At 35.7% G+C, this 25,747-nt stretch overlaps 2 protein-coding genes across 3 annotated transcripts in view; both read left to right on the top strand.

The window, feature by feature from the left end:
• The first annotated feature begins 98 nt into the window (after window positions 1-98).
• LOC137405885 (mitochondrial ornithine transporter 1-like) lies at window positions 99-17,980 on the top strand. Of its 2 annotated transcripts, none has more exons than XM_068092327.1 (7): window positions 99-194; window positions 4,944-5,116; window positions 8,828-9,017; window positions 10,143-10,305; window positions 13,704-13,876; window positions 15,104-15,262; window positions 17,410-17,980. In XM_068092327.1, exons 2-7 carry the CDS (start codon window positions 5,003-5,005, stop codon window positions 17,547-17,549), a joined length of 939 nt encoding a protein of 312 aa, XP_067948428.1. In that variant the 5' UTR covers window positions 99-194; window positions 4,944-5,002; the 3' UTR covers window positions 17,550-17,980. The 2 variants fall into 2 exon arrangements, with proteins under 2 accessions (XP_067948428.1, XP_067948429.1); XM_068092328.1 differs by having other exon boundaries at window positions 125-198.
• Window positions 17,981-24,900: 6,920 nt separating this feature from the next.
• The window catches only part of LOC137407099 (juvenile hormone epoxide hydrolase-like), a 32,840-nt gene continuing 31,993 nt past the window's right edge, over window positions 24,901-25,747 (top strand). The window contains exon 1 of the mRNA XM_068093704.1: window positions 24,901-24,952. Coding sequence (XP_067949805.1) covers window positions 24,901-24,952 — 52 coding nt within the window. The remainder of the gene's footprint in view (window positions 24,953-25,747) is intronic.

Below are 25,747 nucleotides of genomic sequence, written 5' to 3'. Positions count from 1 at the left end.
TCCAAGCTCTTAGTACTTAGTAGTTTCTGTTAGCCACGCCTTACTTTTTTATTCTCCGCATTGATTTGTTACGACAGTTCGCTACATTGTGGGTACTAAACACAATCTACTAGTATCTGGTCATTGCAAATCTTTCGAGAAACACTCCCAACACCGACAAGAAGAAACCTAGTCAAGTCCGAATCTAGACAAAGGTTGGTCTGTATATCGACGAATATAGACAATTTATGCTGTACTTTACACCACCAATATCTCCAGTGGTTATCTGATGAAGTATATAGGTCTAAGCTAAACGAGTTTTAAATTGATAGCATGCCTTTGCATAATCATTATCATAATGGTGATACGAAAATTGTAAATGAACTGCTCAAGAGAAGAAATTGAGAAAATCAATGAACACAAAAAAATAATAATACTATAGACTGTAGGTTGAAGTTGAAGTAAATTCTACTCGACAAGGATAGACAACTCCCGACTCAAGAGCGAATTCACACAAACTTGATAAGTCAATAAACAGACTTGTGGGTGAGCCGATAAACAGACTCGAGAGTGAGCCGATAAACAGACTCGAGAGTGAGCCGATAAACAGACTCGAGAGTGAGCCGATAAACAGACTCGAGAGTGAGCCGATAAACAGACTCGATGGTGAGCCGATAAGCAGACTCGCGGGTGAGCCGATAAACAGACTCGCGGGTGAGCCGATAAACAGACTCGTGGGTGAGCCGATAAACAGACTCGATGGTGAGCCGATAAACAGACTCGATGGTGAGCCGATAAACAGACTCGATGGTGAGCCGATAAACAGACTCGATGGTGAATTTTCGCAACTATTACACCCTAGCAAGCCAAGCGCAATAATTCTTGATGTTCGGTCAATAGCACTTATAGTGAATGCAGCTATGATACGCTGGCTAATATCACAATGCTAAAGTCAGAAACAATGACAAGAATGTTATACCTATTTGCTTTTCAAACTCAAGCAGAGCTTGTTTGTAAAGAACGCAGTATCTTTATTGGTGTTATATCTCTCAGTACCAAGCAGTAACACACCAGCAATGATAAAACTGACAGGTTATATAGCAATTCCAAGAAAAATCTACAGTTGATTGGCTGCACAGTAATTAGGTCAACCAATTCCACAATAACATATTTCGAATACAAAAACGATAACATTTGTCCCTAACTAATCACGCAATACGAGTATTAATAATTTTTAGTGTTTGTATAGTAACATACAAATCTTAGAACAATATGGTAATAAATGATTAACATAAAAGAATTGCTAGTATAACCCATACATATACACTACATTGGACAAGTGTTAAGCGTGTGCCTTATAAATGACTATTCAAATTTGTCCGAATTGCGACGAACGTAATATAGATCCATTGAGTCAGCACTTTGAAGCTGCCGGATTATAGGCTTAGAAAAGACGTCATCAACTCTCTTGCGCATGCTGACTGTCTATAAATACGGGTACACACTGATTTACAGTTCATTCGCTTTTACAAGCATGAAGCACTCGTGCACCTTTTGCGATTTTTCTTGCCACGAGGAGCGTGACCTACAGAGGCACGCTCGTGTACACAGACACCGCTGCTCCTCCTGTGATGAGGTGTTCACCACTCAGCCTCTCCTGCATGCGCACGTCTCTGCTGAGCACCGGAGAACACAGTCTACCCAGACTGAATCCCAGAGACCGAGGTCGGTTCACCTCGTCGCCAACACCATCACCGAGGGCAACGCTACCAAAGGCCACGGCAGGACCGAAGGCCGTACTGGAGGCCAGCCCGTGATGCTTGCCCTACTCCACGGCATGAAGTGGAGTCCAAGATCGTCCGCCCATCGGTAGACTCCATCGGGGATGATAGTGACCCTCTCGGGCTACTGGACTCACCAGTCAAAATTGACTTCTGAGTGCCAGTAGTCCCACCAACCACCTCGGCCCTTCTCAGGGCCACCCTTTCCATTTTAAGGGTTTTGTTCTGCGTCAACAATGGCGGAAACTCAGTGTCGTACTTATCATCCATTTTTTTTATTACAAAGTGAACTTTAGGTTGGTTACTAAGACACGGAAACGTTTATCGAAAAATCATCTAATAAAGCTGACAACACACAGTACGTTTTTGCATATTCAAATAGAACTGCAGTTTCATATTCAAATGAAGCTGCAGTTTTCAGGTTTAACAAGGTTTATTTGCGCAAGCATCATTGTCTTACATTGCAGGCTAAAATTTTGTCAGTGCAATCAAGTTAATCAGTCAAGTCAGGCAAACCAGTAGAGATGTTTATAAGGCTTTAAAGTGACTTGATTTATTTCGGTTCTTTTCAAAATTTTAGCAATTCGATTCCCTGTTCTTTTTGCGTCATATGTCGTGTAAGTATCGACTCAATTCACAATTCATAACAAAAACATCAAAATTTACTTCTCAATTTTTTAGCTATCCTAACTTCACTTATTCAATTCAATTCTCCCAAATGAAAAAAATTCAATTCTCTTCAAAGTGTTATACAAATTGATTTATGGCAATATATCAAAATATCTATAATTGCCAATTTACCTACATGTATGCATTTGCTTAGTTTATTGACTGTTTGTCTAGTAAATATATCAACTATTTCACTGGGTTTTCATTGACTTTTTTGAATGAATTTAAGTTGTGCGTGCATTTTTTCCTGGCATACACTTGGTATTTTTCCTGTAAAAGTAGTTCCTATTATATAACTTCAATTTAAAGTTTTTTAGAATCATCAAACAATTCTGCACAAGAATCAATGCATTTGAAAAACAAATGAAATGTTTAATATTTTTCTAGTTTAGTGAAACCGGCTACAATAGAAAAAAGTTTTTGCTATCGCTACTGTTGTTGCAGTTTGACTAAAGCACAAACACACATTATTTGATATAAAAATGTAGTAGCCAAAAATATCATTGGTCCAGTGTAAAAGGATTTCACTAGCAGAAATACGTTTAGATTGCTGTTTACAATATTTCTTTAATTCATCTTAAACTGGAATTAACAAAGTTGAAACCGTGATTTTATTCTCTGTTTCTTGAGTAAAGGTAAAATTATGCAACTGGTTTGTTTTTGGCACAATGATAACCTAACTTACTCAATTTATTGTGGCAAAACTTGGGTAGATCTGATAACAGTGCGATCCATAATCGTTTTTTTTTGTATAGGTACAAAGGTGAGTCGTTATAAAGGCTTTTCAGTAAAATGAACGATATTCGCGAGCAGCTATAAAGCCTATAAATAGGTTTGTTGTCAGTTCACAAGCAAACGATAAAGCTAGTGCGTAATACATATTATTGACCAGTAAAATAGACGCAGTGATATCAAAGTTTTAGAAACGTGTGCGGGTAGCAACATGGGTCTGCATGGAGATCTCCGCTTTGGTGCAAATTATGTAACAGATTGCGTTACATAAGACATCACTCTCTGTGATGGTCTTTCCTTCAATGCAGTAATTATAAAAGGAAGGATTGGTGCAATTTGGCTCATCGCTTTGCTTATTGAAAATAGAGAGTCGAGTCATATCCTCTATGGTGACAATAAAGATTCAATTCTTACTGGTAGGATGCTCCGAGTCAATACAATTCTACAGTAAGTCAAAGATACCAGAGGATCGATTCTTTTCAATTCATTTGTGAAGTGAGCCTTAAGGCTTTCTAGAGCAAGCATCCCATCTCTGCGAACCAGCCTAACAGTTTTGTTGATGCACGGAGCCCACAGATAGCAGTTAAACTAGCTGACTGCTTTGTATCGGTATATGCCACAATAATGTCACTATACCAGAATTTAATATTGCGTCAAGCATGATAGATAGAGTTTGAAAATTAATCAAATAGGTGTAGCTGAAATCTTACAACGACTAGATTCAAGAAAGGGAGGAGTTTCAGACAAATTATCTGCATATACTCTCAAAACTATTATTATGCGTGTCTCCTTATTTACAACACGCCTTACTTGCATTATATGAGCCAGTATTGATGACCTACAAGTAGGTAACTACCAGCAAACTGGAAATCAGCTGACATTTGCCCAATTTTTTAGGAGGAAACAGAGAGTTGCGGTAATTACAGACTTATAAGCCTAACAAGTTATGAATCGAAAACATTAGAACATGTAATTGCATCGGAAATGTGGAAAAACATAAATGAAAAGGATATCATTACCCAAAACCTCCACTCGGCTGCTCCATGTGGTTCATAATGCCCTGAAAGCTATAGACCAAAAAGCGCCCTACTACCAAATATCGTTTGACCTTCCAAGGCATTTGACAAAGTTTTTCCCAAACTATTAATTCACAAACTCACAACAAATAAATTTTAACAAACATAGTAGCATGGATACAAGAACGCATTTCTGTAGTAACAATTCATGCTTAGAGGTCAAATAAAATAAACATAACCTCATTCACAAGGCTCAGTTTTTAGGCCTACTAAACTAAAATTTGTAGTTGTTCCTGGTTTTGTCTTCCACTGTCTATCTATAGCTTATCTCAGAGTAAATTTATTTTTATTTGATACTCTGATGAGGTTTTGAAGTTTTTTGCCAATAACTGATAGTGTAATAGCCAATTTATGTTTTTGAAATTTGCGGCGTGTTTTTAGAAAATTGAATGCTCATCAGGCAAATATAAATGAATTGTCAATTGCCAATTACTGACCGTCAGACCCAATATTACTAGCGCCTGCTGGGTTCTTGAGTTAAAATATTTATATATGGTCATTGTGTCTAAATTGCGTTCCATATTTCATAAAACTTACAGTGTTCACCTGAACCAGGTATTGGTTCATTCTGGACACACTATAAATGCTTTGGTATCTTTGCATATCGCTTATGTTATACCTGATTGTCTTGCACAACCTCCAAAGTTTCTTGCATTGTGAGAGCTAGTTGCTGATTGTTTTTTATCTGATTTCATGTTATCTGAAGAATCACCACATTGCGCTCGCTTGAATATGCGCAAGTAGTGATAACTCCGTGAAAAGGACATGGCAACACAGACAGCATTCGCTGCAGCTATTGATGCTGGAATAGATTTTACCGGAGGTACGCTAGGAGGAATTGCTACAGTCTTTGTTGGACAGCCGTTGGACACTATCAAGGTAATGGTAATCCGTATTCATGGGACAATCCATTTTCCATTCTCAGCAGAACGTAAGCCTTTTTTTGTACGATCCTGTATATGTTGTTATCTGTTGTTCTTAGAGCAAATAATGATCTAGGGATTGCTTATAAATATACGGTGAACTGTATGAAAGTCACACAGTAGATGCTCCTAAAGGTAAATTATCTGTTCCAAGAATGCATACGTTATAGGAATTTATATTATACGAACAGTAAAATAAATTTAAATTGCTAAATCCATTCCATGATTTTCCCAAATGCACCCTTTGGCACTTCAAATGGAAAAGAAACTTAACTTAAAGGTTGACTTGCAACAAAATTCACATTACAGTTATTTGATATGAAAATATTCACCATGTCTTACTCTGTTGTGTTGTAGGGGCAAAATATGTGGAAATGTGATTACAAGCTCCTAAAAGCTCAAAAACGAACGGTTAATCGCAGCCACACGAGACCGCCGTAGTTTGGATTCTCTTTCCAAAACGGCTCAAATGTGACGTAGCTGTGGTAGATGGTTTCTGTTTACACTTTCATGCAACCTTATTCGTCGAAATATTTTCACAAATATACTTCACGCATTCAATAAAACCATGTCTATTGTTCTTACGCGTCTGTCTTATCGTCATTGTAATGCTGTCACTTTGAGCAGTGATATCTTATAACTTACCGTAAAAATTCGTTTAATTTTTTAGCCTTAGCTTGAAGGAGTACATATCATTGTCTGATAATCATGACAAGCCTGTTGGTCACTTGTGATAATCGAAAAGTGCTGCAGAAATTATTTGCGAAGTATTGGGTCACATGATCAGATTACGACTTGCCGATTAGACCAAACCGAAACAAAACTGTAAAGTAGTGAGCATCTATATTTGATACGGGGTCTTTGGTAAACCCGAAGTGCTTGTCATAAACCAGTACTACGTTAAGTTTTATATTGAGCTTTGTATTGGCCATTCACATGAGAACATACGTGACAAGACAATAACCAAATTTCATGACTACGTCAGAGAAATAAAGAAATTCCAATCTATGGGGAATTTTCGTTTTTGAGCTTTTAAGAGCTTGTAATAACATTTCCACATATTTGGCACCTACAACACAACAGAGTAAGACGGGGTGAATCTTTTGATACCAAATAACTGTAATGTGAATTTTGTTGCAAGTCAACCTTTAACTTTTTAACCACTACAATAACTATGGTACTATTGGTTTTAATCGACAAATTTTGTTTATCACTTTTAGTTCAACTTTCATGATTACGGTCATTTTGCATCCAGTGCGTATCTCTTCAAAGTAAATTTAAATTGATTTTCACACTGTTTGCTGCACAGTAAGATCTACGCTGCAATTTTATATAATACAGCTTGATTATATATATTTGATGAGTTGATCTCAAAACCTCTCGGTTGGCAGACCAGCAATCAAATCCACTACACTACGATAGCCAAGCTGTCAATCTCTGTTATCACATTCATCATATCCGTTAAGACTAATCACGCTTGAAGTTTTTGGGGTCATTAACTAGCAAGGTTGACAGTTATGGTAATGTAACGATTATTAAGCCATCTGCAAACACAGCGATTGCTTTGGTAAAGGTAAACTTACCTTTTAGTAAAGGTAAATTTACCTTTAATGGCTTACCAGGTAAGTGACTCAAATTCATTGGGTAATTGTTTTATTACCCTTTCTATGCCATGCGTTAGGCTAGTCTATATACAGTAAAACCTTAAGTTGCACACCACCTCTATTTGACTGTCATTATATCGGGGTTAAAAAATAGAGTGCCACCCTTTAATTGAATGCCACCTCTATTTGACCATCATTCTTCGGTGAAGCGGTTGCCTATGTGTTTGTATATATATATATATATATATATATATATATACTACTAGCTGTGCTACCCGGTGTTGCCCAGGTAATAGAAAAGTCTTTGGACAGAAATTTAATTTTTATTTAACATATAACAAAATTTGCCGTTATAACTTTCAAACTACATATCATGAGAAAAGTGTAGTTGTGTAGAAGTGTACTTGTATTTGTGTAGTTGAAATAAATTAGGAGAGAAAATAAAAACAACTGTAAAGGTTTTCTAACTTTTTCAAACAACTGTAACTTTCAAACTTCATAATTTGAAAGAGGTGTTTTATTGAAATAAATTAAGAGGTAAAATAAAAATTTAATGGTGCTTAAATGTGAATGTGAAATCATTAGCAAGTAATGGCTAAAAGTAAAGTAAGTCTGTTTTGCTACGATTACAATGAAAAATTATTTGGTATACAATTACCGGTATATGGTTTTAATTCGTTTCAGTGGCATGCAAATTTGCATGCCAATTTTCACATGCCAGTGTTGCCATGCGAAGTTATTGTAGGCTATAGACATACATAGAGTGGTACAGAAACCCGTAGTAATTATCTAATGCAATCGCCTTGCCGTAAAAATCATCAACATTAAAAATAGTAACAAAACAATATGTTAATATTATTATATTGATTATGTAAATAAATTAAGAGGAAAAATAAACAATGAGTACATGGAAGTGTGTGTACAAAAAAAGGTTACTGTTGCTGCAAAAGCTTTTTGTATTCAAAGCTTTGATGGTCGATACTGGTACCTCTCGACACTGGTGCAAATGTAAAAATGGGATATCAGACTGTATTTGTCTGACCAAACAGTGAGAGAATGTAGAGGCCATTCTTACTCTAGATAATACAATTATCAACGTGAAAATTATTGACCTTCACTGCGATTTAGCAATTGAACCTTACGAAAAGCCGGAAATAGAAGTTCACGAAAATGCAAAGAAGCATCCTGTTTCAGAGAGTTAATAAAATTCATAGAGTTTTAATAATACTTCATTTAGCATATAGATTTAGTTTTTTGGTTTTTCTGTATTATCACAAGCAGCTGTATTTTCACTCATACATACTTTAAATTGATTTTGCAATGTTTTTTTTATTTTAAAATTGTTCGACTGCGGTAGTCTATTATTTTTTTGTAGTTAATCTGGCCGTGTGTGCACGAAAAGTGCAAATCCTCGAAATAGAAGCTTATAAACTCGAGATCTAGCTTTTTTAATAATGGTAAGTTTTTTATACTTTAGAAAAAGTCTAAAAAATTTATTAGACAACTTTGAGAGGCGAGGGAGTTTTAATGGTATGATGAAGGGTGCCACAAACACTTTTTGCATTTAACAAAATATGAAAAACAACACATTGTGATGTACCACAATGCTGCTCGTGGAGAGATCTCACGAGGCAATAGTATGAGATATATTTATGTATTTCAAGTATTTTAGTTTTCTATTTCTGTTTATTTTCAATTTTTAAATGTATATTTTCACCCCACAAAGTACTGAAGCCGTGAAAGCTGAACCGCGAAGGATTAGGCCTACCGATTATCTACAGCCATTTACTGTTAATATGTTAGATATGTGATATGTATGTATGATGATAGATGTAGTTATGAAAAGACATCACATGCAAATGTAGTTCCAAATGTAAAATATGTACATATATATCTTACCTAGGCAATTATATTGGATAGAATAGGTGTTGAGGGCTAAAGTATGACTTGGGCTTTGGTCCAAATGAGAATTCTGGTGTGCCTGAGATCTCATTCCTGTACTAAAAACAATTTCCTGGTCAGCTTTCTAGCTTTTTTTATTTAATAAGAGATCACTGTTTTAGGTGAAACTGCAGACATATCCACAATTATATAGGAGTACCTACCACTGCTTTAGAAATACGCTGAACAGTGAGGGACTGAGCAAAGGTCTCTACCGTGGTACCATCCCTAGTCTTGCTGCCAACATCGCTGAGAACAGTGTGCTCTTCTGCGCTTATGGCATGTGTCAAACTGCTGTAGCGAAGGTTGTTGGTGAGTTCCTTTGTTACTCATCCTTGCAGTGTTGCAAGTGTTTTAATTGTTCAAATTTAAATGCTGGGCTTAGCTTATTAGAGCAGAGTTTTTAATTTGGCGAAATTTAACCCAATAAGTTAGAAAGATGTTTATAAAGTAGTAGTTTTGCTGTTAGATTTACCATTTTGTTCTCTTTTGATTCTTCAGAACTTGAAAAAATGTTCATAAAATTGATGGAATAAGGTTATGTGCAACCAGCGATGGAAAGCAGTCTGTAGTGTTACAAAAAACTACAGAAAAGCCACCCAAGTTACCTTAGGAATTGTATCTGTTGCAATATACACAACATATAATTGGTACATGCAAGTCTCCCGCATAAAACTGTTTGGAATCTCTGATAATTGTTTATGTTATTTTTATTTTGTCCAAAAGGATGTCAAGCAGACGATAAGGTGCGACTATTCACTTTGTTTTCATGACATGTTTAATCTACACAAGTTTAATCTACACAAGTTTAATCTACACAAGTTTGTGTCAATCCGCAAGTATAGAAACAATCTGCAAAATAGAAACAGCATAAATGTCCAAATCAAGCGAGTTTTTTCTTGCAAATCTTTATCAAATGTTTCCCATTTGTGATTGGGGAATTGGCTTTTGCAGATGATGCGCCAGAAAATGCAGCTCCAGCTATTATACCTTAAGTATATTTCACATTTGAGTCACTCCTATTTCGATTTGATGATACTGGAGTGCATCGCAATGTTCTCTGGCAGAATAATCCTATCTTTGTTAACTAAGCACCAGGGTTGATGCGCAACATTCAAATATCCATTAAAACACTTTTCGCATGGTAACTCAACGTGCACACAACTCCATTTCTACATAATTTGTACCAAGGAAACAGTGGTTAAGACTGGGCAATAGAAGATAATTATTTTTGAAGTGGCTAGTAAACCAATATAAGGCTGTTGGTTTACTGCTTTTTAGCTATCATTTTTGCTTTCTAGCAAAACATAATGGCAATGATTGGTGTCTCGTACTATGCTTGATTATGCATTTGCCGCCTCTTGTGCACTATTTAAAAAAGGCACTACAAAGATGTGACAGTTATTTTACTTACCATGAACATCCATGATGTTATAGGAAAAGATGTTTCCAACTTGGACACGGTGCACAATGCTTCCGCTGGCTTCTTCGCTGCTTTCTTCTCTTCATTCACGCTCTGTCCTACTGAGCTCATCAAATGTCGTCTGCAGACGCTTGCCGAAGCCTCTAAGTCTGGTACTGCCGTGGCACATCAAACTATGTAAATATGCTATCATTGCTGCACATGTTAGTTATGTAATTGATTGGTGAACACTGAGTTATGAGTGACTAGTTGAAGGAATGACCTTTGTTGAGGTTAGAGGAGACAAGCAGTTCAACTGCGAACAGTAAAAATGAATCATTGTCTCTACTCTGTCTCTTGCTTCATCATTCATACAACAATTGTTCATTTGTTTTCAATTAGCGACATTATGAGTTTAATATATAAATTTGTTTCATTATAACTAGATCATTGTTTATTTTGAAATGAGTTTTCAGAGTTGAAACACAATTTTTCTGTTATGGCTTACCATGGTTAAAGGTACATGTAAATCATTTTGATTCATATAGTAGTTGTCTTCTCATTTTGCTATTTGATCAGCTGTTTATAGTGGTTGATCACTAGCGTTTTAACCCTGCAAGGTAGGATGTTAGTTTAGATGCTAGTTTAGATGTTAATTTGCAACGTTGGTTATTGCTGGAATCGTTTTGCAGAGAATGGTTGTAGTAAATATTTTTCTGTTAGTTGTGTTGGAGGCCTGACACAGTAATTGTACAACCATCAATAGGATACAACTTGTTTTCTTTTCGATTTGTTCTAAAATGAACTTTACATTGACCTTTTTTGATGCTTCATTCAAGAGCTGCCAGCTATGCATTGTTAATGCTGCTTTCATAAAAACTTGCTTGAAGCTATACAGTGGCCCCTCGTCGTACGATTTTAATTTGTTTTAGTCTCGGCATCATAAGACGACAATGTCTTTTATAGGGGTATAGAAATCTATAGCAACTATTTTACACGCCCTGGTAAAATTCACCAAAATTCTATGTGTTCTGTACATATTAAAAATTAGTAACAAAAAATGTTAACCTTGGTAACTATAGTTACCTTCAGTAACTTTAGTGTGTTTAGTGGTTATGATCTGCAAGAAACTGTAACATCACAATGTACAGTACTTACCATAGGGAGTTCTTACCTTCGAGACAGATTTATAACATAAGCGTTGAATTTAACTTAAATGAATTTAACTCACTGAACACATACTTGATGCTAAGTTTTAGTATTTTACTAAACTTCAACTTTGTCATCAGCTAAAATTTTATCACCTGTTTCTGGTTTTTTTTTTACTATAACTTACAATGAATAACACTGAACTGAAAAATCGTAAGCATGATATCTCTTTCATGCGTTGTGGAGGGGATTTCGGCGAGTAGCGTATCAGCATCTTTGTTATTCCAATGCATTCAGCACACCGATTGCCAAATTCAAACTTTAAGAAAAACTTTTGTTTATGTTGTATGGCGAAAAAATGTCATATGGCGAGGGCGAAAAACCATCGTGTTCCATAGCGTAAAGAGAAAAAAATTGTATAAAGGATCATCGTAGCCCGAGGGTGCACTGTATAGAAGAAATTTAAGATTAGGCTTGGTTTATAGATGAAAAGTAAAGTTTTTCATTTTTTGTTTGGATGATATTAGCTTTATTAAAAATCCTGTCAAGTTTTTTGAGCAGAAAACTGAATTTAAAAAGTATAGCAATACGATATTGCAATATAATTAGTAGTAAGCTTTGTGCACGAAGTCATGATAGTCTTTGGCTCATCTCAAAATTATGTGTACATGTACATAGTCATAAACCGGCAAGCTGGTTACTGTGTTCTATTGGTTCTAGACCCGCAAGAGTTCATGGTCACCACTCCGCAATACCTAAATAAAGAATTGATCGACTGAACACATGCCCTGAATTTGATTCCTCATTAACTTTTGTGTGAGATTGCTAGATACACCTGAAAATACTCATTTAGATTAAACCGTAAAAACAAAGCATTGACTTTTTTTTTAATGTCATATTCCGTACATTATACTGACGACACTTGGCAGTGACCTTAGTGCATGCTAGAGCCAAGGCTGGTTCAAACTATATCATAGTATGTTAGAGTTAAACCCACAATACCTCAGTGATCATTTATGGTAACTTTACTCACCCTCACAAACCCATCTACGTTAACATCGGCGAATATTCTGCGACCTTACACAATGTGGTCACTGAAATAATAGTCTCACAGCAACTATCATGAAGAGCAATATATATTAAACAATTTCTGACCACCAATCACCATCGCCAAAGTGTTGCTCATTTCACAGACTGTCGTTTATGCATGGTAAATTATCGGAAAATTAATGCTGCAATCTTTCCCGACATATCAGCATTGCCTCAGCGATATCATCGGTTTACGGTGCACATAATCGACAAATAATCGCTGAAAAGACAATCTCGAGTTTCGGCGATACAGTGTGAACGAGCCTTTAGGGAGTGATGTTGGTTCGATAATGAAAAATTCCTTTTTATTTGTAGTACCGCCAAGAGGGTACCCGGTGAAACTTATGCCTTGGTTAAGTTCCTTTCGCTTGTATTTTTACTTGCTATCCTAATGTTGCCAACAAACCCGCTGAATGATTCACATTGGGTGATTTCAAGTTCCCATTTCCTTTCCTTATTAAATAACCCAAACGATAAATCCCTGCCGTGTTTAACTTCCACTCGAATCACAGAAAAGTACACAATTTAGCACCAGAATTCGATAAAGGGATTTCCCGAGATAATATAATTATAGATAAACTATCTTTATACACTTGCTATATGCTGTCATGACTATAGTGTAGCCTATGTTACAAATGCTGCCGCAGTTGCTGTGTGGTTTGTTTAAACATTGGTAGAGAACCAGCTACTTATGATATACCTGAGGCTGGGTTTACTCCTACTGTTAATATGTTATGGCATACCTATGACTAGGTTTTTACCTCCCACTGTTATCTTACGGTATCCCTGATGCTAGGTTTCGTACCTCCCACTCTTATCTTTAGGTATACCTGAGGCTAGATTCTTTACCTCCCACCGTTATCATTACCTTGCGGCATACCTGAGGTTAGGTTTGTCCCTTGCGCTGTCATTATCTTATTGCATATCTGAAGCTAGTTTTGTACCTCATACCGTTTTCTCATAGTATACGGTAACTGATGTTCGGTTTGTACCTCCTACTGTCATTATTTCATGGTATACCTGAGGCTACGTTGGTACCTCATACTGTTATTATCTTATGGTATACCTGAGGCCAGATGTGTATCTTCTGCTGTTATTATCTTATGGTGTATCTCAGGCTATGTTTTGTTCTGGAGTCCTTCTCTAAATAATACTTTGGTGATTTTTGTGCTAGTAAACAAATTGATGAGATTTTTGCTGATTTTAATGTCTTTCCTTTTATGAGAATTCGATTTTCACAAAGTGGATATTCGTAAGTACCGGATTGTTCTGCAAAGAGTAATCTCTTTTGAGTTTGAATGTTAATTGATATTTAGCATCATAACTGAATGCGCCAAACGAGTTCGCTATTGTTACAGTACACCATGGCAGTTAACGAGACAGATTATACGACAGGAAGGTTTCTTAGGATTATTCAATGGACTTTCGTCGACGTGGCTGAGAGAAATGCCCGGATATTTTGTATTTTTTGGTGGTTATGAGTATACAAGGTCTCTTTTCTGTAAGGCTGGACAAAGCAAGGATGATATAGGTATGAGTGTAACTTACCGGTTATTCCTGTTCTGCAGTGCCTTATACATTGTCCTGTTTGCCTGTTGACAATGTAATAGCCAATTTATGTTTTTAAAACTTGCAAAGCAAATTTCAAAAACATAAATGGTTTTTTATAAACAACAGTTTTTAAGAATTTGAATACAGTCAACTGACGATGAATTGTCACTTGCTACTTACTGCTTATCAGACCCAAAAAAGCATGACTAGCATTTGCCGGATGCTCAGGTTAAAATATTCATATATGGTCATTGTGCTCAAATTATGTTTCACATTTCATAAAACTTGCAGTGTTTATACGGAGCCGTCTATCTTTCGTTTTCTCGTGACGTCATTCTATCATTGTCTGCCATCTTTATGGACATTTTTTATCGTTAAAAACACGAAGCTTCTGCAATTAATTATTGCAAACAACGCTTTTGTTTGCAAACTTTTTATTTTAGTATCAAAACAACACCGAAAAATACTATTAACCAAAAGAATGACATTGTTTTCTACAAAGATGGCGGCTTTTTCGTGGACGAGCGCATGTGCGAACAGGGTGATGACGTAAAAAAACCCGAGGGGTTGGTTTATTTTGGATACACTATAAATGCTTTTGTATATTTGCATATCGCTGATGTTCTAATTGATTGTTTTGCAAAGCTTCAAATTTTCTTACATTGTAAAAACTAGCTGCATATTATTTTTTATCCGATTTCATGTCATCCGCCGAGTCATCATGTCGGGCATGCGTGAATATGTGCGAGTAGCAATAACTCAGCGGAAATGAGGTTGCAACACCGACAGTATTCACCGCAGCAACATATTTGATATTAGGTTGCAGCTTTAAGATCAATGATTTGTTTATGTTTTGGTTAATTGCATCTGGAAACACAAGTTTTGCAGACCGTTTAGCTACATAAAAGGAGCAATTACTGTCAGAACAAGTTAAAGTTAGGATAAAAATACAACTTTCTCAACTAGTTGTTAGTTGTGCCTCACCCGCGATGAAATATTCTCCAGTTGTAGGTTAGACAACAGGTAAAGTAAGGAATCAAAATACCTATTTTAGCGATGATGATGATGGCGTTTGTACACATTCATTTGTAGGCTTGGTGTAGTCAAGGTTAAGTAGTCAAGGTAAAATTGGTTATTGGACGAATGAATTCCCTCTAAGTGATCCCTAATATTTTAGCATAGCTCATCTTGTGTTATCTGCCTATAGGCATGGCAAGGACAGCCCTTGCTGGCGGTGTCGGTGGATGCTGCCTCTGGCTCGTTATCTTCCCCGCTGATCTAGTCAAGTCCCGTATTCAGGTGCTCTCTAGCCTAGGCGATAAACTCAACTTCAGAACTGTCTTCAAGCATGTGCTGCTCACTGAAGGTTGGTTTCATCAGCTTCCTTATTTCGTTCTTTTATACAATCAATATTGTTACACTGTATGTATTATTGGCCATCGTTCCGTATTGTAGTAATCTATGTGTACATTAAATACATTTTATGTACACAACATACTAGTTATTGGCCACAATCTTTACCAATTTTATAGAAAGCTTGGGAATTGGTGGGTAGCATGGTCCAAACTACTTACTAAAATATCTAACATAGTGTGATTAACTCTATTGTCGCTGTCTTGAGTCACTCTATTATCACTGTTTTGAATCACTCTATCATCACTGTTTTGAATCACTCTATTATCACTGTTTTGAATCACTCTATCATCACTGTTTTGAATCACTCTATTATCACTGTTTTGAATCACTCTATTATCACTGTTTTGAATCACTCTATTATCACTGTTTTGAGTCACTCTATTATCACTGTTTAGAATCACTCTATTATCACTGTTTTGAATCACTCTATTATCACTGTTTTGAATCACTCTATTATCACTGTTTTGAGTCACTCTATTATCACTGTTTTGAGTCACTCTATTATCACTGTTTTGAGTCACTCTATCATCACTGTTTTGAATCACTCTATTATCACTGTTTTGAATCACTCTATTATCACTGTTTTGAGTCACTCTATTATCACTGTTTTGAGCCTCTTTATCACTGCTGGTTTATGAAATTTAGGAAAAGAAACATTTTCAACTCAAGCGAAGCGAGTCATCTGGTTTACCCCTAAGTGAATGACCTGCTAGAGATGGATGAAAGTAAAGCATACTTTTATGCTCAGTTTGTAAAGCAGATTATATGACAACTGCAATTTTATATGAATAATTGCTATTAAAGGAATGGGTTTTTGCCTCGAAAAAAATAGCAAACTTTCTTTACTGCATAGAACGCAAACAGCAGCATTCTTCAATGTTTATAATAAGAATTGCTCTATGCCATTCTGGTGGCTTTTTTTAATTTAACTAGTTGTTTGCGGTATGTAAGATTTTCATAATTTGTCGCTCAGGTAGAGATCTGCTAAGTGGTGTCTCAGGTGCTCATGTGACAATGGTATCCTGATCCAGCTGCAACTGGGATCTATTTCTGCATTAAATTCATGGGGTGTCAGGTTAAAATGAAGTTTATATTGTTTTAATAAAATAATTTAGAATTGCAGTTTTGATCGTTTCCTCTAATTGATCATAAACTTACGAATGAAACATTTAGGATGCGTATAATGACTTTTAAAATGAAATGTCGAATTATGAATACAGTAGACCTGCCTATATCATAGATACTCCAATCCAAGAATGTTTACGCTATAAGGATTGTACGTTTGATGAACAGTAAAATACATGTAAATTGCATAATCCTTTCCAAGATCGTTGTAGTATATATAATAGATATACCCCATATATATGTACATCGATTTTTTTCTCAAGCTCTGCAAAAAATCAAATGACATTCTTAAAGCCAACTATGGAACTCTTGTTACTGGAATCGAATTTGAGAACTTGCACCTTTGTGCAAGTTCACTTGCACAAAGGTGCAAGTTGTGCACCTTTGTGCACACTTGTTATATAAAATTGACCCTTTGATATATAAAATTTCTTACACAGTACGAAACATAAACTTTACACAAATTCTTTACACTATGTAGAATTTACATAAAAGGTTTACGCTGTAGAATTTCTACTATATATGTGAAACTATCATAATAAAGAAAATAAGTTTTTACTGTTGCTTTACCTTAGATACACCTGAATGAAAGTATAGTCTCGGTAATCTTTAGCTTTGGTAGTAGAGTAAGTAGTAGAAACACACAGCTAACCCTAACTATACTTATGATTAATCGACCTTATACTTTTTATTATTTTGTTTTATTCATAATTTCAATTAGTTTTTGTATACATGCTTGTAAAGCTGTAATGCTTCGAGAGGTTTGGATAGTCCATGTTGGACAAATATTTGCTCTAATTTTACATCGTACTTAAAAGTTTGTTTATAAAAGTGATGGTAAGTCTAAGTGTATCATGTAAAAACATTTTGCAAGGTACAAAATTATATAACAGTTGAAAGATGAAGCAAACAATGAAGCGCATCCTATTGTTAATACCTCTTACCTAATTAAAGAGCAATGTATTTTTTTAGGTGTCATTGGTCTTTACTCTGGCATTGTCCCCACCCTAATCAGAACTGTACCAGCTACAGCAGCACTCTTTGTCACCTATGAGTCTACTAAACGCCTACTGGGAGACTTCCTTAAAAGGGATGACACTATTAGCAATTGAAATGTTATCACATCTTTTCTAGTTTCATTCTTTTTTATAATATTCACCTACGTTACTTTTGTTGCTATGCAATTTTAAGCCATAATGTGGATTTTCTTGTCTCGCTATTATGATACAGTAAGCAGGTGCTCTACAAAGTTTAGTAGGTGATATGCTAAGCTGAGTAGCCTAATTTTTTTCCATTATTTTTCATTGGAATCTTTTGCCTGAAAAGTCATAATCTTAACTTGCTAATAGCTCACACTATTATGTAATAACTGTGCTTTACAGGCAAAGTTTATGGTAGAAAGGTGTTTTGTATATTTCCATTTTGCATATCAGAAACTTTAAGCATATAAGTACTTTAAAATTGCTGCTAATGCAAATTTATTTTTGTTGTATTTGTTTTATTTCATCGAATTTTATAAATCATTAAATCTATAAGACTTCCATTCAGAGATAGTTATGAGCTTTTCTCAGTATACAAAGTGTCATGTGACAACAATGATTGTTTGAAAAGTGTGCATTACTAGTCACAGTCTTTTAATGCATGTTAAAAAATCATGCAGGTTATCAAAACTTGGAATCAGTCGCAAACGCACTTTTGATATAAGAGGAAACAACTTCAGGTATACGAAGTCGGTTTCCGAATCCACGTACCACTCTTGACATTAGCCCGCCGTCTCGAATGACATATCGTTACGCTAGAGGTGTAGCAAATGCTTCCGGAGGCTGCGCTATTGGGATTTTGTAGGCTGGTCTTTCAGTCACGCTACCGCATGGTTATCCTTCAAAACATATTTGCGAAAACTAGTAAACTACTGTTTTAACAATGGCGATCATTAAATACGGGTTATTATCTGTTTTCGTAATATTATTTGCTTGGTTAGGTAAGTGTTTTTGTTTGGTCTATTGTCATACAACATATTGTCTATATCTGTCTATGCTAATAATCACATTCGTATCTAAGATGCATCATGTATATAGTGATGTGCAAAAAGGTTTTACGAAAGCTTAAAAAAATATATATAAAAACATATTAGTCCAGTGCCTGTGATGCAGGATTGTTGAATTTTTTTATTCTAGAAAACCAAAAGCAGAACAGGGTTTGACTGTTCTAAAAGATAGCTGTAATGTATGTCTTTAGAAATTCATTTTGTCGGAATGGCCAACCTTGCTAATACTCAATCAGCGTCAAATTTATTGGTGGTGACATTTGCCATTTACACCTGTTAGTTAGTTAATTTTTATTGAAATAATATTACTAGAAATTCCACTGTCATACAGCCCACGACCAAAGTGATATTGGAAAAAAGAAAGGGTACTGATGGTTGAGAAATGCAATATTAGCAGTCAAATAGGATAACTGCAATGGTAGCTGTAATGTGCTGGGTGTTATTATATACAGCAAATAGCAATAATGAAAGGAAAAGATTATATGTTTATATCTTTTCTCCTGCAAAAAAAAGAAATGCATTATTGGCCAATATTAGAAGTAAAATGCACTGATATTATTAGAATAACCAATATTATTTATATAGTAATAATAAAAGACCAATGCACAATTTTGTTTACATTTCTAAACGGCATAGCTAACAATATCACGAAGTTCTGATATTTATATAGATTTTTAGAAAATCTGTACTACGTCGTCATTGTCCTGTAGTCATCCAAACTTATAATTAATTATTGCAATAATCTCATTAGAACCGTTAGAAAAAATATCATCGTCATGCCTTTACTTACACTGCGTTAAATTTTTAGAAAGTCTGTACTACGTAGTCATTGTTCTGTAGTCATTCAAACTTATAATTAATTATTGTAATAATCTCATAAGAAACGTTAAAAATATCATCGTCATTTGCTTTACTTATACTGCGTCGGACATCAGTTAGAATGGGAAAGTACAGACGGTTCCCAACGCGTTACGTTCCGAACGATTGTTCTTGAGGTGAATTTGTTTGTAAGTTGCTTCAGTGCTATATTTTGTATTATAATTTATGTTTAAGGCCTATATAAGTATATTGAAGGTTTATATAAGTATGTTTAAGGCTTGTATAATTAACCTGTATTGGTTTGTACTGAAAAAAAAATTTAATAAAATGGAAATAATACTTTGTTGAACGCCGGGCCATGACACTGCATTTCTTATTTATTGTCATTTCTATTATATTGTTGTTTTAATCGTTATGCTATCACTTATCGTTGTTGTCTTATTTTTTGTATGTGTTGTCCGTTTATTATATCGTTGTTTCACTCGTTATGCTATTGTTATATCTGATATACCGTCATAACACCATCACTTATCGTCACTTAGATTGTTGTCATACCAACGCTCTAGCGCTCCTATTCATTCACCTTGTTAGTCGGTGTTCTTACCGTTTGCCGTTAGCCGGAACGGTTGATATTATTGTATATAAATGAGTGCGCGCATTTAGTTGAGCAGAGCAAATAGCCGTATGCTCCTCGGCTGGTGAAATTTATTTCGCTAATTAAAAGCTGAATGAAACTACAGGCACTCTCTTATCTTTATTTATTAGTAGAGATCTTGCCAAGTAAAGGCCGGCAAATCTCTTTACAATACGTATGTAAAGTTCAAACAAATAATTCGAAAGTTAATCGAGTTATGAACAACGTACATGCGTTCGTATGTACCGTTGTTCGTAACTCGAATGTTCGTAAGTAGGGAACTGTCTGTATTCAAATGTGTCGGCAAATGAAAATGAAAAAATTGAAATCAGCAAAATGAAACGATTTCTGTACTCCTATGTTAATTGCCAAAACCTTCGGCAGTTCGACAATGTTATAGACTAGTGAAAAGTGCACGTTATTTTTTCGTGAACTGCGCAAGACTTCATCGTTCTATTATCTGTCCCTCGGCGTTTCAATTTTTGGTCTTAACTTTTATTAAACCAAGCTTTTTAAGTGTTTTTTGGCGATTTTCGTTGAAATTAATCTGTCTATTTGTGTATAGTCCGATCAGATGGGTAAGTTTTAAGATATTATCGAAGGTTTACAAAGACTTGGTAACATATTTAAATAGGTTTAAATGTGTTTTGTAACGTTATTATACTTTAAGGACTTTACATAACGATGCTTAAATTTGTTGATGAAATTTCTTGACGAGGGTTCGTCTCATTGTTGATGAATAATTTTCGTAAGTTGTGTGCACATGCATTTATCATAAAAACTCCCCCACTTCGCTCCGCTCGTTTGGTCGTGGGAATATAAAATAGAACACTATTTGCGCCTCTAGTTGCAGGCAAAAATAAATGTAATCTATAATTATATTTCATGAGAAAGAAACTCCCCATCTGTAAGTGAGATTGTCAGATGTAAATAACGAAACGGTTATGTAGAGAGGGTAATTACAAGTAGCAAAATAAAATAATACTGGCAGGAAACAGAAATTGTTCCACGGCAAGACTTATATACAGTGTTTATATACAAGGCAATACAGAATGCAATAATGAGAATGCAATAATGAGAATGCAATAAAGAAAATATCTTGAGTCCACAGTGCCAGAGGTGGACCCAATTCACCCAGCCCCGGCAGCACGGCGGCGCAGGCCCCGCCAACCAAAGCCAGACGAGGTCAGGGGCCGAGAAGAACAAAATTCCAGAGCAAACTGTGTGCCCGGATGTCTGGCACATGCTGAAATAACAGCTGATAAGGTCCCCTTGGGAAATCCGTGCGAGTGCAAAAGCTCGGTACAGTACTTGAGTTTATATTTACTTGACTCATATGCTATTCCTGAAAGTATTTCAGAAGTTAGTTAGACTAAATATACTATGCATGCGCACATATATATCTATCAGGTAGCTTGTGTTTGTAACTCAAGATTTTAGGTATTAGGGCCTGGGGAGGGCAATTCCACTAAAATAGAGGCATAAATAATGTTGTTACTGGTAAAAGGGCTCCCCCAACCCCGAAACCCCATCCAGACCTCGCCGACGGGCACCAACACAAACCGCACCACACCGCGGCCGACATGGACAGGGAGCCGTGCTCCGGCACTATAGACTCAATATCTCAAGCATATTTAAAAGGTATATGTAATAAAACAAACATAAAATGTATGAGTAGTATGCTAACTGCAGCAACAATTGAATAGCTTAAATAGATGATAAATAAATGTTAGCATCATCTGATGAGAAATTTGCATTATGCTAAAGTGCTTGACGGCAACTCCTGCCATAACCACAGTCATAAAGTGTATATGAGTTAGCATCCGTCTTGACAATCTACAGACACACTTGTTGTCCCCGATGGCTCTACATACAGTCACCGTGGACAACTAGACAAGAGCATGGGTTAACAATGCAATATGACGGTCTAGAAGATAAGTGAGATGAAAACTTCAGGTATCATAGTAAGTAGGCTTACTTAGTAATGCTTATGTTAAGTGACTAGATTTTTCTATATATCTAATCACGCTGAACCAGTCACCTAGCTGTGGTGTGAAAGGTTTCTTGATAACGTGGTACAGATTACATTTAAACAAGAAGTGGTAGGGAGATTCGTCCTCTGACAAGCATACACAAGTCGGGGAGTAAGTTAAACCGGATTTATACACGTGAATTTGTAGCCTGCAGTGCCCTGTAAGAAGGGAACAAAGATTTCCAATTAAGGTGGGTGGTAGGTGCAGTGGGATTCTTGACTCCCGCAATAGCGTTGTTGGGTTGGTTAACAAAGGTATGAGACCGTCTGAACTCTGTCTCAACTTCCAATGAGTTTTCCACCGGTTTTTCCACCTCTGTTGTGTGAGCTTTAATATGTTATTTTGTTTCAAAGCTATCATCGAAATATCTGAGTTTGCATCTAGAGTTTTAAGGCCTAGGAGTTAAGCACATTCTGAATTTACCTGCTGGCTTAATCTACTTTTGGTATACAAGAACAGTTTGTATTTGCTATTGTTTGAAACAATTTGTTTCACAAGGCCCAGCCTAAGGTCTATGTATTGAATGGGTAGAGGTTTTATATTCGCAAAAACATGAAGTTCCTCCGCAGGTGGGGAGAATGGTACATGTATCATGCCTCTCAATATAGCGTATAATAAAATTCTGAACTTGCTGTCCCATAATTGAGCGAGGTAGCACGCTTTGGGAGAATAACTAATAGTATGCGCCTGGATGTTTTTATGTTTAGATTTTTATTTATGAAAGGTTTAAGCACGGCTCATTTTCGTTTGAGTGGCGATGCCAAGTTGTATGTCAAAGCTTAGTTTGTTATCTAGAGTTAGTCCTAAGACTTTAGTGTTGCTAGTTGTATTTATTGTCTGGCCTGAAATCTTAGGTGTTAGACTGTCACCTTGAAAGACCACAAAATCACTCTTTGAGCAGTTAGCCTTCAGCCTCCATTTGGAAAGCCATCTGTCCATAACATTACACTCATTTTGACAAATTTGCTCTAAGGACTGATTAGATTTGGATGCAGCTATGATAGAAGTGTCGTCGGCATATTGAAATGGTATGCCCTCAATGTGTTTTAGCATATCTTTAATGTATATGGAGAACAGTAACGGAGATAATACGCTACCCTGCGGAACACCCAGATTGCACTTTAGTGGTTCGCTGGTGTGGTTATTTACTTGTCTCCGTATTGTTGTGTCGTTAAGAAATGATTGCATAGTCTTAAGAATAGTCCTCCTACACCTGTATTGTGTGTGTGGCAGTCTAAGGTGACCTAAAGGTTTTTAAACTACTATTAAGCTTTTTTTATATACAAGGTGATTATATCAATGTATTTCATACCTAGTCACTGAACTATTACATAAGTGAATAGAGGCATTATGCTATTAAATGTATTTTCTACAGACACAAGGGAAGCAACTTCAACAAATAATGGTGGTTTTTTATTGAGATTTGATAAATAACAATACATACATATTGATAACTTGACTATAGGATTTAGTTATCAAGCTGTACTACCCGGCATTGCCCTGGTAATAAAAAAGTCATTGGACAGAAAATTTATTTTTATCTAACATACCGTATACAAAATTTACCATTTTAACCTTTAAACTTCATATCATGGGAAAAAATTTTATGCAGTCCAAATAAAAGAAGAGGAAAAACAGAACAACTGTAAAAGTTTTCAAGATTTTTCAAAAAACTACAATTTTTAAATTTCATATAATGAAAGAAGTGTTTTGTTGAAATAAGTTAGGATGAAAAATAGAACTGTAAATGTGTTTGAATTTAAATGTGAAATCATTGGCAAGTAATGGCTATATATAATCTGTTTAGCTATGATTACAATGAAAAATTAGTACAATTAAATGGTTACAATAAAATAGTCTTTGGACAGAAAATTTATTTTTATTTAAAATATAACAACATTTGCCACTCTAACTTTCAAACTATATATCATGAGAAAAGTTTTTTTTTTGTAATTGAAATAAATTAAGATAAATAAAAACAACTGTAAAAGTTTTTAAACTTTTTCAAACAACTGTCACTTTTAAACTTCATATCATGAGGAAAATGTTTTGTGCAGGACCACTAAATTAAAAATAAATTTACATAATCTTATTTTAATAGGAAAAATTATTTCGGGTTTCAAACAACCGTACACGTCGCTGAAAGTTATGAAATTTTAAATTTACAGTGGTTTGAAAACCTTTAGAGTTGTTTCATTTGTTTTTAATTTAGTTGTCCTGCAGAAAGCCTTTCTCTCATGATATGAAGTTTGAAAGTTACAGTTGTTTTATTTATTTTTAAGAACTTATCATTTTACACTTACACACTAGACTTTTGTGTACTCTGCATAAAACACTTGCATCTCATATATACATAAGCCTTAACTAGAACAACAACCATCTGATCCTCTTCTAGTGTAGCAAAACTTACTAAACAAAACTAAACTGTGCCAGATTGTTGTTTGAGATTGTATTACTCAACTCCCCTCAGTTCTCCTTTGAGCATATTGTAATGTTTTTTTTGTGGAGTGAAATGGCTGTAGCATTTCTCATCACAGCTGATAGTGATATCATATTGAGAGGTGTTGATGGTGGTAGAAGATGATGATGCTCCCAGTCCTTTAGAAGATCTTTGCAAATAGAGTCTGGATAAACTCCTTTGTGGCTCAATATAATAGTTAATATAATGCTGAGCATATGACTCAGCAGTGCTGAGCCGCTTGGATGATAAAACAATCAAGTTACAGTTGTCATTTTCTGATTTATTTCAGGCACTGAAAAGTATATGAGGTAGCAGCCTTTTTTTCCATTTCAACTTGCAAGCATGCATGCAGCCTACGCACTCAGGCTTGTAATCCCTAGTTGCAAGTTGGGTCTGAAGATGTTAGGCGACTAGTTATGAACACTTGGGGGTTTAGGGGGCGGTGTTAGCCCCCCCTCTTCAACGGGATATGGGGCAGCGCCTAGGAGCTCTGGACCTTTTAGGCATCAACAACACTCAAAGTAAGCATATATGCAATCAATTGTAAGCATCGAAATCTACATAAATATATTGCTTATGGTTCATAGTAGGCAAAGCTTTTTTTTATTTAACGAATGATATAAAACTCATGACAATACAGGTTTCTGTAAAAAAACATTGAAAGAACAAGAGCTATTACTTCTTTATTGCAATAGCTTATGTTCTGGCAATGTGTCCATGGCAGAAATCTTTCACAACTGATTCTGTATCTACATGTATTTCAACATCTTTATATATGTGTAATATTAGAAGATTACTTAGACGAGCCTGCCTGCTAGTGCTCCTCATCGCTGTTTTGATTTGCTTCAATGCAGAAAAGGATCTCTCACTCACTGCATAGTGGCATTAGTGGCAGGCAAAACCAATACAAGTGTACTAGATTAGTGAGCCTCATCGCTAGTTGCACTAGAGCGCAACTAGCGCTCGGAATTAGTAGTTGGAAATTCCAAGTGAATGAGCTTAAACTGCAATTCTTAGTACATGTACTTAGCCGTTAAAAATTACTAAAAGACTAGGGCGGCTCAGCCGCCCAACCGCTCCAGAGAATACGGGCCTGTACTCACTATTTTCTTTAATAATGACAAACCGGATCACTCATAGTTTAACAGGGCGTAGTAATTATGAAATCATGACTGTGCGTTGCGAAATAGTACAACTGTATTTTTAACACTTTTACTAGAAATGGCAGGTTTTCAGTTTTCAAGAGCTTTAGTTTAGTTAATTTATGCTACATTACTCATTTTGAAGTAATAAAAAAAAACCTCTGCTGGTGGTTT

Source organism: Watersipora subatra, chromosome 10, assembly GCF_963576615.1.
Source record: "Watersipora subatra chromosome 10, tzWatSuba1.1, whole genome shotgun sequence".
Taxonomy (NCBI): domain Eukaryota; kingdom Metazoa; phylum Bryozoa; class Gymnolaemata; order Cheilostomatida; family Watersiporidae; genus Watersipora; species Watersipora subatra.
The sequence above is the reverse complement of the archived record's forward strand: the minus strand, read 5'-3'. Positions and strand labels throughout refer to the sequence as shown.